Genomic DNA, 17,642 nt, shown 5'->3' with positions numbered 1-17,642 from the left:
TGAGCCCAGCGCTCTCACACCCCGCGCCCCTACACCTTTAGCCCTGGCCGCCGTCCTACACCCTGGCCTGGGGCGCCGCCACCGACCAATGGAAGAGAAGCGGTATCCAGACGTCTTCTGTGATTGGCTCTCAGCCTGGAGGCGTTGCGGAGCGTCCGCGTTAGGGCACGCCTTTTTTTTTTTTTTTTTTTTTTTTGCCGCGCGTTGCGTTTCTACACGTCAAGTGCTCGGCGTAGGGAAGGTCAGGGAGCCCCGCAGAACGGTCTGGCCGTGCCCAGAGGAGGCGCACGCGTGGCGACAGGTGCGGGCGCTGGGGCAACCTCTGAACCTCACTGCAGTTGGCGGAGGAGGAGGAGGAAGATACCGGGCCGGGTCCCCGCCCCTCGCGCCCCGGATGGATGTTCCCGGCCCGGTGTCCCGGCGGGCGGCGGCGGCGGCGGCCACCATGCTCCTGCGCACGGCTCGGGTCCCCCGCGAAGGCTGGTTCTTGCCCACCTCGCTGCTCTGCTTCTATGGCTTCTTCGCCAACCTCAGGCCGTCCGAGCCCTTCCTGACCCCCTACCTGCTGGGTCCCGACAAGAACCTGACGGAGAGGGAGGTACGCGCGGCGGGCCGGCCGGGTCTCGCGGGAGCCCTGGGCGGGCGTGCGGCGGGGATGCGGTGGAGGACGGGAGGAGGGTGGGAGCCGCGCCGGCGCCTTCCTGGGCAGGTTTGTGACTTTTCCCGGTTGGGAGGCGCCCCCTCGCCGTGCGCTAAATGGATTCAGGCCGTATTTCTGTCCGTTGGATTTACGGGGCATGCTTTCTGCCAAGGACTCGAACGCGGGCCCGGGCTTGGGGTGGCGATGCCGTCGTGGAGCTTAGCCCCACTCTGCCCAGGCCGGTCCCGCAGTTCCTGCTATGGGTCGGGGGAGGGCAGGGGGACACGGGGGGTGTACTGGGATAGGGAAAAAAACCCCTGAAAACAGCAAGCTGTACTTTGGACATGGTAAAGGTTTAGTAAATATTTATTGATTGAAAGTAGGGAACCAGGTGCTGTGTAACACCTGCTTTTCTGCAAGGGTCCCCCCCCCCACTGCACCCCCTTCCTTCTCACATTTTGCTTTGTTTATTTTTGAGGAGATGGATGTGCTCAAATAAGGGCCGTACAGGACAAGAGCCCATCATCTAGATTTGGCTTGATTCTTAGTTGGATGAGGCTGTGTCCAAGGATATGCGGCCCCCCAACCCCACCTCCTGGGATAAAAGCTGATACTTAGATGATATCACAGAGTTGGCGTTTAATTACAGTTTTTCTTGCCTGTGAATTGTTGCTTCACAGATGTTAGTTTTGCCCAATCACGTGGTGAGATCTTGCAAGGTTTCTGTCCCTCTGTGATGTTCAGAGCAATCAAGAGCCCATAGGCTGTGCTTAAGAACTCCTTGCTGGTTGATTTACCTTAGATGGGGGTTTATGAGGACTTAGAAATGCACTGTGTACTTTAAAAATGTGTCTAACTCTTGAAGCTCATGGTCAGTCACAGCACTTTGCCTTTAAAGAAGAAAGACCTGTGAACTGAAAAAGGAACTAAACTCAAGGTGCCCCCACGACAAAACCAAAATAAAGCAAGGTCAACATCCTCTTCCTAGAGAACGGCAAAGTCTGAAGGCTCAGGTCTGGTGTTCTTTTCTGGAACACTGCAAAGGGCAAAGGCTGAGTGGGCACTTGTTAGCTGGCCCCGTTTTCTCACACCCTGTTCCTCCCAGTTGCTGTGAAATACTCCTGTCTACACCTTACTCTTCTCCCCGTGATTCATCATTGATTTTGAGTAGTGACTCGGTGTCCCTGAATAACAAACAGGTTAGAGCAGGATGTAATTACGGCCCACTTCATTGTTGCTTCCCTCCTCCATTTTCAAGGTCGTTTAACAGGCAGTTGAAAGTTGGGTGTTAAAACCTGGATGGAGGGTTTCACTGGAGTTTCTCCTTGTCCCGCCTCCAGCAAGTGTATCAGGGACTTTTACTGAACTTCTTCTGTTTCTCAGTCTTACGCCCCACTCCACCAGAGACTGTAACAGCCACCACACATCTAAATTTTAATATTGGTAATTAAGTGGAAAGGGCTGCCTCTTGTGAACAGCACTCTGTTTTTACGAGAAGAAAGTGACCGTAGTAAGTATGAGAATGATCCCGGACACCCAACACAGCCTCGGATCAGAGGTGTCGCCCCCGAGGCTGAACTGATACCGCTGGGGAGCTGCTGACAATGAAAGTTTCATGCAAACGGCCATGTGATCAGTGTGTGCACCTTGCCTGCTGGCGAAGCGCCAGGGGGAGAACGTTCTCCCAGTGTTGCTGTTTGAAAGCCGATCTGTTTTGTCCCGTGCCCTGGGCAGAGCTGTTGTGGGATGTTCCATCACGCGCCCTGGCTTACCAGAAAGCTTTCTAGAGTGAGTGAAGTATGTGCAGGGGATGTAGGAATAAAGCACAGGTGCCAGGCCCAGGAAACACTTGCTGATTGTGTAACAACAACAACAAAAAAGCACACTCCTGTTATGCAAATGAGATGAGGAAGAGGGCAGGGTTTGAGGAGCAGGGAGTGTCTGGGAAAGGGGTGTCCTCAGTCTCTGAGGGCCCTGGAATCACGGCTGAGTCTGTTGGCTGTGTGCAGTGTGGCTCTGTGCTCGTCCTCTCTGGAACCCTAGGCTTTTGAAAATAATCTGATAATTAAAATAAACAGAACGATTTGCTCTCCTTCCTGGCTGAGTGCATGCTTTCGCCAGTGGACAGTGAAATAAAAAATATGGCAAGATTTTTAGGCTTCACAAGTGTCGAGTTGGATCTCCTTAAATAGAGCCATTGTTCATTGTCCATGCCCAAAGACGGAAGGAGAAAAAGGACGGATGGGCTCACAAAGGGTTTTTTTCTTAGATTTCAGGAAAAATATTAACCTCTTTTAGGTGCCACTTCTTAAGTTTTAAACAGGTTAAAGTTTGTGTCCCAGTGGTGGAAAGCCAAATGTTTTATAAGATAGAGGTCTTTATCCCCAAGGTCATTTATCTTTTTGTCTTTTTCAGCAAGTGATTTGACAGGCATTCAGTGCTTGGCTTTGATTTTCTTAAAAAAGCATTCCACCTGCGCTGCCTGATATTCAGAGGTTTGCAGAATTTGGCTCTTACCCCCTCGACCTGCATCCTCCTTCCCCATGCCCAAGTTCCCCCCACCCTCATCTTACAGTCCAGTGTGTTCACAGGCTCATCCAGTTCACTGGCCTGGACTCGAAGATGAGATCTCAGCTCGGAGTGATCCCCACCCCCCACGGATCTGCTGATAGCTCTCTGTTAGCCCCCATGCCCTCACCCTTCAAGGCCCATCTCACGGAAGCAACGTGTGTTCCCTCCCTCCTTGGTCAGTGGTGTGTGTGTGTGTGTGTGTGTGTTCCTCACTAGGTTGCGAACTCTTGGAGAACAGCCTTCATTTTCTTCTTCCTCTTTGTCGTCCTTGTTGTCTTCTCCTCCACCTCTTACTCCTCCTTTGCTCTCCGTACAGCTTGAAAGCGGTGTCATGCAAATCATGGCTTATTAACTACTTGTCTAATTGCAGCTTGATTCAAAAACAAAGCCTGAATCTGAATTAGAAATTAAAACCACATGTGTTTCCCCTTGATATTTTGTCTCCAAGGAAAGCCCAAACCAGCTTTGACCCAAAGAGTTGTGAAAGGTTCCTTAGGGTAAAGTCAGTTCCTTTTGCTCACCTGGCAGATTTTACCTGAGATAAGGTGTTGCCCAGGGTCTGGACAGCAGAGTCTGTAATTTTTGCATGTAGGAAGTTTGCCTTCAAGATTAAAAGTGTCCATTAAGAAGCACTTTCTGGTGTGACAGCTTCTCCTTGGAGTCACTGAGAGAGAACACTCCTCTTTTGGGGACCCAGTGGCTAACCTCCGGAGATTTGGTCTTTATCTCTCCATGACGCCCTGTAGAAGCCCCCCAGGGCAGGTGGAAAAGCTGCTGCCGGCATTAGAAGTAACCCTGGAACACGGTACGTGTCCATAAGAGTTTATCAGTGGGAGAAGTGGGGCATCCAAGTGCCATGGATTCAGAATACCTGGGTTCAGATCTTCCCCTGCCAGTCAGTCCACCGCTGTGATAACTTGGGACGGTTTACTTAACCTTCTCTGGGGCTGAGTTTCTCAGTTGTGAAATGAGGATGACAGGCATTTCCCTCTTTGGGGTTCACGGGGTCCTGTTGGCAGGGTGGGCTGCACAGTATAGGTACAGCCGCTCGGCAGAGGCAGAGATTTGCCCCTGCGGTGCTGGTTGTCCTGTGAGGGGGACACCCACCTCCCGTTGATCTCTTGCGTAGAGTAAGTCGCTTAGAGGGAGTTAGAAGCCATCTGGTTTCTTCCCCAGCCTCCCCACCTCCGCTCATCGGCCTTTGATTTTTGTTTGCACTTGGCATTGCAGGTCTGGTGATGCACTTTTCCCGTCTTCATTATCTGTGTGGTGGATTTGTATTAGGAGTAGTAACAGACTAAGTCTCAACACTTTAAATTGGTGATTCACAGGACGAGGTTTATGTAATGAAAACTTGGCAGTTAACCATTTGGGGCCAGCTCTTGATGAGAGGTGTGTGTTGTGTCTCGGCACACCGTTCTACTAGAGTGGAGAAGTCAGAGACCAGAGGCCTGTGGTGGGAAACAGGAAGAGGGGATGCTGAGGGACCTCCCGGGGGCTGTTCTGGAAGAGAGGCAAGATGGCTCATGCAGCTTTCTGGTGCTGTGCTGGGAAGGCATGCGGGGGGAGTGGGCGTGCCCAGTCAGACCCAGGAGGCACTTCCAGAGCTAAGGGAGCTGCAGGGGAGTGTCTGTACACACCAGGCACAAGGAGGAGTGGGGAGCTGCCGATGGACCGCAGCGAGGAAACGTCCGGAGGGAAGCCTTCATCTCCATGGGCCCTGGGCCCCTTCTGTCCCCTCCCGAGAAGCCACCCTGTACCGTGGTTCACCCATCACAGCTCACTCTGTTTCTCATGCTTCTCCACACTTCTGAGTAAGAATCATTTTCATAGTTCTTGATTATTCTTACGTGTACATGTTCAGGCACAAGAACATTTTCTGATCCAGTAGAGGTTAGTAAGTGACTTACAAACACAAATTAGATCAAACTTCATGAAGGCGAGGCCATTAGGCAAGTCACTTTTGCTATTCGGCCCGTCAGAAACAAATCAAGTCTGGAATGTATTTCAGATTATTTTACTTTTTTAGTTGCGGTATGCACCGGGAGAAGATTTTACAATAATTGTTTACTTAGTTGTTCCTCTAAAACCTTAAAACAGTTATTGTATACCTGGGTGAACTGAGGCGTGTGTAAGAGTTAAAAGGAAAGTCACCCTCGGACAAAGAGTGGGATTACAGTGACCCACTGCGGAGTGTTAGCTTGGTTGACCTTTCAGAAAGCACGTCAACATTGGGGCCACTGGTGCAGAATTCGAAATGGTCTTTAAAAACTGACTGGTCTAGACCTTGCTAGACACTGGGCCCGTATAAGAGGAGGGAAAAGTCCCCTGCAAAGACTGTCACTGCAAAAATGGGGGTGACAGTTCAGTTAATGTAGCTGATTCACATTGTTCCAAGTGGTTGGTGTGTTCGCTTCAGACCGATGAGTAAAGTGGAGTGAGTTACACATATTCTCTCATTTAATCCTTACCACAAACAACCCTCTGGTTTAGGTCTTACTCCTCTTTCACTGAGGGTGCAGATGAAGTCTAAGGAGAGCTCAGGGAGACTTAGGGATCACACCGCAAGTGATGAAAATGAAATTCTAGCTGAGGTCTTCATGGTTTAAAGTGTAAAGGTTATTTTTATTATGTCTCAATTTTAAAAATACATTAAAAAGAAAACAGCCAACACTGCTATTTTTTTTTCAAGCAAAAAGGAGGACATAGAAGTTGCCCATAATCCTACCATCCACAGATTAGTCTGTCAAGATCATAAACAGATTTACCATTTTTTCCCTGGGTTCCCAAACAAACACAACTTAAAATCAGAGAAATCAAATCAGCATTAATCAGGCAAGCAGTGGGATCAAGGCTCCCTACCCTGTGGCGGGAAGAAAGAATTGACAAGGATTCCAAAACATTTGTTTCCGAGACATTTATTCAGCCAAGTCTCTCCTACACAGTGTGCTGGCTATTAGGCTGTGCAGATGAGTCACCCGTAAAGAAGTTACAAGGCACCGGTTGTAACTAAAGAAGTTACAAGGCACCGGTTCTCAGCTCTGGGTCATGTTAGAATCTCCTGGGAGGTTGTTAAAAAATGCCCATGGCTAGGCATTCGGAATTCTTAGAGTTCCTTGGGAAAAGTGCAGCCATGACTGAGCAGTGCAGTGAGGCCGTGGGGGGCGGGGGGGGGGGATGGGCATATACAAAGCAGTGTCCAGAGGGCAGGCGCACAGCTCTGCAGGGGCAGGTGGTGGTGGTGGAGGGAGGGGGTCAAAAAAACTTCACTCACGGACACAGACAACAGAGGGGTGGTTACAGGGGGCACGGGGGTGGGGGTGGGGTAAAAGGTAGTGGAAAATTTCAATAAGAAATAAACTGTTAAAAAATAAAAAACACACTAAAAAAGAAAAGAGAGCTTTGAATGTTGTGGTACGAAGACCGTAAGTGCTGGCAGTCTTCCAGGATGAGGGAGCCCATGAACTAGGCCTGGATGACCGGGGAGGGTCTTAGGAAAAAGACGGTGGGGTGGGGTGGAAATGCGGAAGCGTATGCCAAACACTCGTCGGAACTGGTGTCCTCATTTCTCTGGTTGACAAGGTGATGGTTTGGAGGTGTCGGCGGGCTGTTTCATAAGAATTGTTGTGAGGGTTCCGGGTCCCTTGATAGGGCTGATGGGCTTCTGCTCTTCTTTTCCTGACAGGTCCTCAATGAAATCTACCCAGTGTGGACTTACTCTTACCTGGTGCTGCTGTTCCCGGTGTTCCTCGCCACAGACTACCTCCGCTACAAGCCCGTCATTCTGCTGCAGGGACTCAGCCTTATCGTTACGTGGTTCATGCTGCTCTATGCCCAGGGGCTGCTGGCCGTCCAGTTCCTGGAGTTCTTCTACGGCATCGCCACCGCCACCGAAATCGCCTACTACTCCTACATCTACAGTGTGGTGGACCTGAGCCGGTACCAGAGAGTCACAGGTTACAGTCGAACTGCCACCTTGGTGGGCTTCACCGTGGGCTCCGTCCTGGGGCAGATCCTCGTCTCCGTGGCGGGCTGGTCCCTGTTCAGCCTGAATGTCATCTCTCTTACCTGTGTTTCCGTGGCTTTTGCCGTGGCCTGGTTTCTGCCTATGCCACAGAAGAGCCTTTTCTTTCACCACGTTCACCCCACCTGCCAGGGACTGAATGGTGTCAAGGTACAGCAGGGTGGCGTCACACAAAACGGCGGTATTGTTAATGCTACCTCGGCTTCTCACCACCTTCCGGGCTGGGAGGATGTTGAGTCAAAAACCCCCCTACACGCGGGAGAGCCGCCCACGGAGGAGCCGGTAAGTCCAGCCTTAAAGTAAGTCTTGGGGTTTCTCCTCGGGGAGCCAGACGCACAGTGAGAGAACAGAACAGACAGCAAACCCCCTCTTGAGGATGTTGTATTCATGTGCATTCAGGTTGTAACCTACATTGGTTGGTTAGTTCGTTCATTTAATTCACTGATTCCAAACAGGGCTGATTTAAGTTAGGGATGGCAACGGTGTGTCCCCAGAGTGAATGACCTTCCAGGTCTCACTGGCACAGCCCTCCACTGTGTCTGCGTCAGAGGTGGCTCAGAAGCCATAGCAAGGGCTGCCTCTCCTTCATCTTTCGATCCCCAGAACTTGGCATATAAATAAAGCACTCGGGACATTTTTGCTAAATGAATAGATGAAGTGATTCCAACAGATGATGAGGATCTACTTCCGGTTTCTGAACTGAAGCCCAGAGTGCTTAAGGATTGGCCGTGTTACCTTCCTCTTCTGTGCTGGAAACATCTTGGTTTTAATTCGAGCACTTCACTGAAGTGGGATAGTAGTGGGGGATACAGAAGAAGAGACTCAGAAGGAATATTGAAGAAGGTGGAGTAAGTAGTAGAAGTGTGACCGTGACAGTGTGAAGAGAGGGATGGCATCAGGAGAATCCATCCGTCCATTCTCTCCAGCCGGGAAGATTCACTGCCTCCCCGCCTTTTTAAAATAATAAAAGCTTGTTATCCTCCTATCAGGTCCTAAGCTGTGAGGGGCAAGATTCATTCCAGACACGCTGCGTTAGTCCTAGCCGTCCTGGAACACGCTTGGACATAAGACTGTTCCCATTCTGGCTTGGCAGACATGAAACCGGGCTCCATAAGCTTCGTGGGCTGGTCGGGAGGAAGAGAGTTCGGCTCTCCTCCACCTGGGTTGACCCACACCGTTTGGATGTGGCAGCTGACGTCCTCATTGAAGACTGTTCTGTTTTGCCTCCCCTCGTTCTTCTCTTCTGGTGACTGGCTGAAATTTAGGTCACGATCCCAGAGCTGGGGTCACACTGTGGAGCCTGGGTGACACTCACCATGACACACCGTCTGATAACAAGGGCACACGTGGGCAGCTCTGTGAGGGTTACCAGGGACGAAATCGGAATGAAACGCGGGTTCCCTCACAGCTTGTTCGGTGACATTGGGGAGGTGACGGAGGGTTGATAAGGGAGGGAAGGAAGCGAACGAATAATCATTCCATAGGTCGCATGTCGAAAATCGGAATAAGAACTGTTTCTAAAAATCTGTTTTAGATATGTTAAAATGGCTTTAGCTGAGATTGGCAGGTATATACATACCTATAAAATTTGTATTATTTTAAAATATTGACATATAGGCCATAGCTCTAAAGGTTTTACAGACCAGGGAGTTTTAAACTTTTTGAACATGAATAGAAAACTACTTAGAAACATTTTGTACCGCAGCCAGCACTCAGATGTGTGTGTATATTGTAAGTGAAAGGTTTTTACAACACAGTAGTTTATCTTGACACATTCCACTCAGTTTTTTTATAATGCAGTCATCACCCACTAAATCAATTTTTGTTACCCACTGAGGTGAAACCTAAAGTCAGCTAATGATTTGAAATCTATCATCATGGAGAAATGCGATATTTGTTGCTCATAGATATGCAAAATGCCGGTACTTGACATGCTGAATAATTATAAAATTTTAGGGTTAGAAGTGATTCCAACCACAGGCCGTAGAACAATCATAGCATATGATTAAAGTTACACGGGACTTTAGACCTCCTGACAGTCTCATTTCGGAGATGAGATTGGGATCGGAGACAGTGACTTGTGCAGAATCACACAGAGACCCTCCTGAATGTAATTTAAGAGTATATGTGGGATTCACTTCAATCTCGGTTTTGCTCCGTGAAGTCTTTCACTGGGCTGGGGGCCGATGGGGGTCAGAACCATCCCATTGGCCGCAGTGCGGTAAAAATCAGGGTTCGGGTCAGTCCCACGTGTCCTTGGCTCTGCTGCGGACGCCGTCGTAACAGGCCAGCAGTGCTGCTTGGCCGCGGTACCGCCCTGAAACGCCGAGGCGTTTCTTCGACACGCTGGAAGGGAAGTCGGAATGTGGGTCCTGGAGGTCGCAGTGCCCTGTGACGCTGGCAGAGCCCGTAATTGCACCATACATCACGACTGGAGTAATGACGGTAGAGAAGAGTATGTGGGCAGGCAGGTGGTTTGACCGCGATTTTACAGAAAGGGGAAATGAAGTGGGAGCCAACATAAACGGCGCAGTGGGCGGGCTAGCCGGTGACTGTGGTGGGGAGAGGCAGGGAGTGCTCTGGGTGTTGGATGGCTTTCTGAAAAGCTGGTGTCTGAGTCGGGCCCTGAGTGACAATAGGGACCAGCCACGAAAATCAGAATAAACTGCAGTCCTGACTGGGAGAACCATATTTTGACAAATAATAAGTTTGTCAGACAGACTCTCAAAAATCTCCCTCACAACCATTGGCTTGACTACCCATAAACCTCCCCGTGCACACAGCTAAGCTAAGCGGAGGGCGGCATCTGACTTGCTCTCGTGATCACCTAACTCTGCCTTTTAAAGGTTCCCTTTAAAGACGCCACCGCACATTAACTCAAACTGGATTGAGACTGGCATGCAAGAACTAAAACCACAAACTCTTGGAAGAAAAGCATTAGCAAGATCCCCGACGCTGGCCTGGGCAGTGACTTTTTGAACCTGACGCCAAAAGCAAAAGCCACAACGGCAGAAGGAAGCCGAGCCACGGCACACCGAAAGCTCCCCCCAAGGGGCCGGTCAACCCGGTGGGAAGGCAGTCTGCTGGACGGGAGGCGGCGTCTGCAGACCGGGCAGCCAACGGCAGGTTAGCGTTCAGAGTATGCGAAGAACCGGTACAGGACGGCAGCAAAAAAATCCAGTTAAAAAATGGGGGAGTTAAAAATAAAATGAAATGAAACAGGGGATCTGAGTAGGATCTGAGTAGGCATTTTTCCAAAGAAGACATACAGATGGTCATCAGATACGTGAAGAGAATCTCAACATTTCTCATCACCAAGGAAATGCAAATGGAAACCACAGTGAGAGTACCGCTTCCCACCTGTTAGAACGGCTGTTCTCAAACAGATAGGAAATCACAAGGCTGGCGAAGATGTGGAAAAAAGGAGACCCTCTGACACGGTCAGTAGAATGTGAGGTGGTGCGGCTGCCGCGGAAAACGGGGCAGGGGTTCCACGGGACCACCGTATGACCCAGCAATCCCACTGCGGGTATTTATCTGAAGAAACAAAAACACTCATTGAAAAACGCCTTCCCTGCTCATCAGGTCAGCAGCGTATGTGATAGCCGAGACGTGGAAACAGCCTACGTGTCCGCACGTGGATGGACGAGTAGAGAAAATGTGGTGTGGACACATGCCGTGGGGATGTCACTCAGCCGTGAGAAAGAAAGAATTCTTGCCATTTGCAACAACGTGGGTGGCCTTTGAGGGTATTATGCAAAGTGAAATACGTCAAAGAGAAGACAACTACCCTATGATTTCACTTAGGTTTAGAGTGGAAAAACAAAACAGCACCACAAGCTCAGAGATGCAAAGAACAGATTGGTAGTTGCCAGAGGCAGGGAGTGGGTGGTAGGAGAAATGTGGAAAGGGAGTCGAAAGGTACAGACTTCCAGTTACAGACGAAGTCAGTCCCGAGGGTGCAATGTACTACAGGGTGACGACAGTTAGAAATGCTACATTGCAAATTTGAAGGCTGCTAAGAGAATAGACCCTAAAAAGTCTGTAACTAGATGTGGTTACAGAAGTTAACTACACTTGCTGTGGTGATCATTAATGTAATGTATACAAATATTGAATCATGCATACCTGAAACTGGTCTGTTTTAGGTAAATTATACCTCTGTAAAAAAGGATAAATAAAGGTGTGAAGGGGCCAACGGCAGGAAAAAGGAATCTTTTAACGTCTGGAGGTTCTGATGCAAGACACGTGGCCGTCCACCAATGGGAGGGTTGGGTCCGGCTGCCGCCATGGGTGTCATTGCCCTGTCACGTGGCTCCTGTGGCACATCCTGGCTCCTGTGTGCCATGCTGTGGGCAGCTCCCCTCTGGTCCCTTTGGCTTCTGTCATTTTGCCTTTCCATGCTCACCACAGACGTAAAACCCCCGTTTTCTGACCAAGGCTCAGTCGTTGGGGCGCACTGAGATGGGGAGACCTGTGGTGCAGCTGCAGTTGGAGGGACCTCACAGGGCGTCTGGAATTGCTTGGCGCAGTCTGGGGTCGGTGCGTAACTCCGGGGTGTCTTGATTCTCTCAATTATAAGCACAGTAGCTTCCTTACCTCAATATCCTAGTAATGTATCCTGTAAATACTGGGTGATACACTCCCGTGTGTAAGGAAGGAAACTGGAAGTCACAGGTTGCCCCACCACCCAGAGAGGATGGCTGCTAGCCTTTTGGTCTGGTTCTGAGGTTTCTGCCTTAGCCATTACTGTTCAGTGAGTCTGTGGGCAGTAAGGACAGCTGGTTCTCACGGCGGGGCTCTAACTGGAGAGTGATTTAATAGTTACTGACTCTTGCTGTTGCTCACCACCGTGTGGGGGATGTGGGATGTCATCGCCCTTGGGCTGAGGTCAGCGACTTCTGACACCTTTCTTTCCACCTTCATTTTGCAAACAGTACATCCTTTGCTGGGTTGATTGCATGCGGCTGTGCTGACATTCACAGAGCATTTAGAGCAAAAACTGTATGGAAATCTGTTTTTCCCCCTGAGAAGATAAATATAATTGCTGCGATCTATATAATACAGGGTAGGGCAAAAATAATTGCTGTGTTTTGCATACTCAGTTGTGAGTATGCAAAACACAGAGCTTATTTTTGTAGTACTCATCGTTGTGTGATTTTCCATGAGCCACTGAAAGTCCACTTTTGCCTCACCCTGCACATGCGTTTTCACAAGGAGAGAGAGTGATGTCCGTTAAATGGGAAATGGAGTCTGTGCGTTGCTTGCCATCCGGTCGCCCTCATGGTGGCTGAGCTTCCCCCCCTCGCTGTGCAGGAGCCCCCGGCGGACCGTCTCCTGGTGTTGAAGGTGCTGTGGAGCGACTTCTTGGTGTGCTACTCCTCCCGCCCTCTGCTCTGCTGGTCGGTGTGGTGGGCCCTGTCCACCTGTGGCTACTTCCAGGTCATCAACTACACACAGGGCCTGTGGGAGCAGGCGATGCCCTCTCGCCAAGCCGCAGTCTACAACGGGGGCGTGGAGGCCGTGTCCACCCTGCTGGGTAAGTGGCGCTGCACGTCGGCTGGGTCAGGGGCCGTGGTTCCTCCGGTAGCTGTCAGCAGACATCCCCCTCCCAAACCTATGGTAACGGCAAAGAGTGATTTGTCTCTTCTGAGCTCTGATTTTATGATTTATGTGCATTAACTCAGTCCTCCCTGAATTCCCGAGGTAGGTGCAGTCACCGTTCCCATTTTATAGGTAACGAAATCATAGACAGTTTTGTGAATAACTTGCCCAAGGTCCTAGAGATGGTAAGTATTAAGGTCAAGATTTGAACCCAGAGCCCATGCTACTGACCGTTCTCATTTGTGGACATGTGTCGTAAGGGTTTTGGAAGGCCTTATGTGACTTCTGTGGAACACCCAGGACTCTGTGGCACTGAGGAAGCCCCCTGCAGACTAGCTGTCGTCACCATTATCACCCTTGTACCGAAGGGCCGTGGTGCCCCTGGGGACAGCAGCTCTGTAGGACACTGCTTCTGCCGTGGCCGTGTTTCCTCGGCAGCATCCCGGGGTCCGGGCCTCCTTTGCCATCTCATTGCCAATTGCCCTTCCCCAGTCTCTCACACTGACTCCATAGCATTTACGCCATCAAGGCCGAATTCTCTGCCTGATTTCCAAGGCCCACAGTAATCTGGAGCTACCTACTTTGTCAGTCCACAGCTTTTAAAATGCAATAAGCTGAGTTTTAATTTTTTAAAAAAATTATTTAGCAAAGCAACGAGATCACGTTCCTCTTTCTGCTCTGTAGGTGCTGTGGCCGTTTTTGCGGTTGGTTACATCAACATACCCTGGTCCACGTGGGGAGAGATGACGCTGTCTCTGTTCTCCCTCCTGATCGCTGCCGCAGTGTACACCATGGCCTCCAAGGACAACATCTGGGTGTGCTACGCGTCCTACGTCGTCTTCAGAATCATCTACATGCTGCTCATCACTATAGCAACGTATGCATTTCACCCAAGGCATCGAGAGGAGAATCTGCGGTAGCATACACCTTCTGGTTTCTTTACAAAGAAACTAAAATTCCTGGTTAGAGGAGACAAACGGGGGGGAGCATTGTACCATTTTCTCCTGAGGAAGCGTTTAGGCAAGGTTCATTTATGTCCTTGTGCCTGTGTTCCTGCTGGTTCCAGATGTTTGCAGGAGGTTTGCATTATCTAAAGGTTTTATGTATTTATTTTTAGAGAGAGGGGAAGGGATGGAGAAAGAGGGGGAAACATCAACGTGTGGCGGCCTCTCACGTGCCCCCTACTGGGGACCTGGTCTGCAACCCAGGCATGTGCCCTGACTGGGAATCGAACCGGTGACCCTTTGATTTGTAGCCCGCACTCAATCCACTGAGCTGTGTCAGCCAGGGCAAGATTTACATCATTTAGCAACAAAATACTTATCATTTGGTTGGGAAAGGAGTTGATGGTAGCAAGAGGGGGGTAGCCTTCCAAATTACAGGAGAAACTAACTACCCAGGAAGAAAGTCTTATTAACTCCTTCTTCTTCCTCTGTTTTCTAAGTTTTCAGATAGCCACCAACCTCAGCATGGAGCGCTATGCCCTGGTGTTCGGAGTGAACACCTTCATCGCCCTGGCCCTGCAGACGCTGCTCACGCTCATCGTGGTCGATGCCAGTGGCCTCGGCTTAGACATCACCACTCAGGTGAGGTCTAAGTGTCCAGTAAGTTATTCTGAGAGGGATATGGCGGTGATGTTGTTGATAAACTATGTAGTCACATTAAAAAGTTGACTTAGAGGAGGTCCATATAAAAAGCGATCCTACAAGTCAGTACACAGGGTGGGGCAAAAGTGGGTTTAGAGTTGTGAGTACTCGAAACACAGTTGATTCTTGTATTATTAATTATGGTATTTTTCCACACACACAACTGTAAACCTATTTTTGCCCCACCTTGTAGTTGACCTTCTATGCCCCCTTCTAGGGAAGATTCAAAGTTCTTGACCTTTCGAACTTGGCCTGTTAGTCATACCGAGATACTGTATCTGCAGAGGGTAGGGACCACAACTCTGACAACAGCCATGAAAATACAAACAGTCGCATTATAACAGCATGAGCATTATGCTATTAAACACTATGTACGTGAGCTCATCCCTTCCCAGCAACCCTGTAAGGCAGAAAACACAGCATTAGGAATTCCATTTTGAAAGTGAAGTTGAGGCTCAGAGACGAAGTGTCTCAGTCAAGGTCACACGGCTAGCCAGGGATGTAGAGAGGATTTTTGCTCAGGCTTCCGGACCAGCACACTCTGCTGCTTGTGTGTGTTTTCAGTGCCTGACACGTGGGGTAAGCACACTGTTTTTTGAAGTTTCATGGAGAAACTGAATGAGTTCTAATTTTGAAGTGTGTTTATTTATACACATGTAAGAGAACAGCTCACCTTCTTACTGATGGTTCTATAAGTGCCTTCTCTCCCCCGCGTTAGTTCCTGATCTACGCCGGCTATTTCGCACTCATTGCTGTGGTTTTCCTGGCGAACGGTACGGTCACTATTATGAAGAAGTACAGGAGGCAGGAGGACCCAGAGTCAAGTTCTCAAGCAACCACGACGTAGGACACCGCCGCCAAGCCGCTGCTTTCGGCAGGGACTCCGCACAGCCACGGGCTCTGGGTGTATTTCATTTTTACGGTGCAGACATGCATTTGTGAATGTGCACTTCATGGCTTCGAAGCAGCCAGCTGACCACACGTGTGTGCCTAGAGTAACGTAATAGTGTTCGGAGAGGCAGAAGTTGATTCCGTGGGTTATTTAAAGATGGCTTTTTTCTGATTCAAAAGGGAACTTGATTTTGAAAACCAAGTTATCGCAAACAGCCAAGCAGCACTGGCTGCCGTGTACTTGACAGCAGGTGAGTCTGGTGTGTCACAGGTCGAGCACGTCTGTATCTGATGAGCCAGGTTGGCCGGTGGGGACCAGGGCTCCACGGGGACCACAGGATGTTACAGCCTAAGGTAGAAACACGTTGTGACAGCACCTGCCTCTGTTCAGCCTGATTCTTGTTTTGTGTTACTTGTGTGCATTTGTGTTTCTACAGATGAAAGTTCTCATCACAAGCAATATTTGCTCTGGTTAGGTGTCCTGTCCTATAAGGAGTATGTGTCATTTCTAATAAGTTATTTTTAAAAACCCATTGTATGAATGTTCTTGGTTCCCATCTTGACAGTTATGTATTTATGTAGATTTTTGTTAGAAGTACATGTTTGCATTATTCATATGCTTCCCAGAGAAGCTCATTTAATTATAAAATAAGGCAAGTTTTGAAGCCTGCTAATAATTTGAACGAAGAGACCTAATCTGAAAAAAGTAACGTAGGTTTCCTCGTCTTTTTTTCTTCTGTATGAAGGGCTGTTAATTCCTCGATGAAAAGTTAGAATATGGGCTAAAGATTCAACTAGCCCACTCTGTATTTGCATTCCCTTTTATTTCCAAAACAAAATGAAAAAGTCTTTTTTTAAATAACTTCATCTCCAATTAGAGCTTTTATATCCTCACATCCAAGACAAGGGTGTCATTAGTAGTTGGATTATTCCAAGGCCTTTTCCACAAACTCAGCCTCTTTTTGATGATTTCAGTGGGACAGGAACCAGCACAGATGTGGTCCCTGCGTTTTGTACATTTCATCTGCCTTTGCTTCTAAGGGTGGCTCATCTTGAATGTTCGCTTAAAGTAACAACTGCTAGTGATTCTATTTCCAAGGTACTTGAACAACTATTATTCTGTATACATTGAACCCTCAAATCGGTCTACCAAGTGGCTGCTGGAGTAGGGGAGACATGAACACTTTTTTAAATTTAATATTTATTGTGTTTTTTCCATTACCATGTAGTCCCCTTATACTCCTCTCCTCACTGTGACCCCCACACTGGTGTCCGTGTCTCTGAGTCCTTTTCCCATTTTGCTCAATCCCTCGATTTTAACGCTGACTTTGTTGCCTTATCTTGAAAAGAATCTTGGGGTGGGGTTAACTGTTTTACAGTAACACAGCTAAAGAGTGTGAGTAGTAATGTCAAGACTGCAAAATCGATGTATTTATTTGTTTGGTTCAAGTGGAAGCTCTAGAAGCAAATTAACAGGATAAGACTCAGTCATTTTCCACTCACCTCTTTGCAGATACAGGGAAGGGAGAAACACTGAGAGTGGGAAGGGGTGTAACGCCGTGAAAGTGGCTGACTCGTATATTTCATCCCCCATTTATTTTGCAACACAGGGAATTGTTTACTCAGAAACAAATGGAAAAGTGGTATTTGAAGCGTTTCATTTAATTTTTAAACGTAAAATGGACTGCGGTGCGATCAAATTGTTCACGTTACCAAAGCGTCATTTGGCTGGAATCGAAATCCAAGTTCGTGGCACACAAATTCACACCCGCCGCTGGTACGGTCACATCTTGGTGTGTGGCCGCATTTGTAGAACGCTGCACCCTGTTCGCAAGTTGTACTGTATGGAGTCTTGCAAATAATTGGGAATAATGCATTGTACTTTTATTCAGTTCTGTATAGATTATAAGATTATTTTTATTAAATAAGTATTTTACAGTATCCTTCCCCTTTTTCATCAAAATTACTTTAAGTTAATAATTTCTCTTAAGACAAATTTCATATTAAGCCTTCTCCTCCTAATTAACCTTGTATCCTGTTAATTCTTCGATTGCTTTGTGATCATTACCTTGGACTCTTCTCCTTATTTCTGTTGTTTTCCTATTTTTTTCTAGAACAACGTTGCACTGTTTATTTTTCTTGATTTTGAAACCTCTCACTTCTGTTTTTAAAACATTCTCCCTCTTAGGAGCTGAAAAGACCCACATCCCCTTTAATGTTAACTGCATTTTAACAATAAAGCGTATGAAGCCAAACCAAGGGCAGA

General features: G+C 48.5%; 1 protein-coding gene across 1 annotated transcript; it reads left to right on the top strand.

Moving 5' to 3' along the window:
• The first annotated feature begins 211 nt into the window (after positions 1-211).
• Positions 212-17,631, top strand: SLC19A2 (solute carrier family 19 member 2). Its single transcript, XM_037034971.1, has 6 exons — positions 212-598; positions 6,897-7,517; positions 12,552-12,774; positions 13,524-13,716; positions 14,284-14,425; positions 15,204-17,631. Exons 1-6 carry the CDS (start codon positions 395-397, stop codon positions 15,330-15,332), a joined length of 1,512 nt encoding a protein of 503 aa, XP_036890866.1. The 5' UTR covers positions 212-394; the 3' UTR covers positions 15,333-17,631.
• Positions 17,632-17,642: the final 11 nt, after the last annotated feature.

This window comes from Sturnira hondurensis, unplaced genomic scaffold (assembly GCF_014824575.4).
Source record: "Sturnira hondurensis isolate 20B ecotype Veracruz unplaced genomic scaffold, ASM1482457v3 Scaffold0022215, whole genome shotgun sequence".
Taxonomy (NCBI): Eukaryota; Metazoa; Chordata; class Mammalia; order Chiroptera; family Phyllostomidae; genus Sturnira; species Sturnira hondurensis.
Note: the sequence above shows the minus strand (reverse complement) of the source record. Positions and strands in the feature narration are given on the sequence as shown.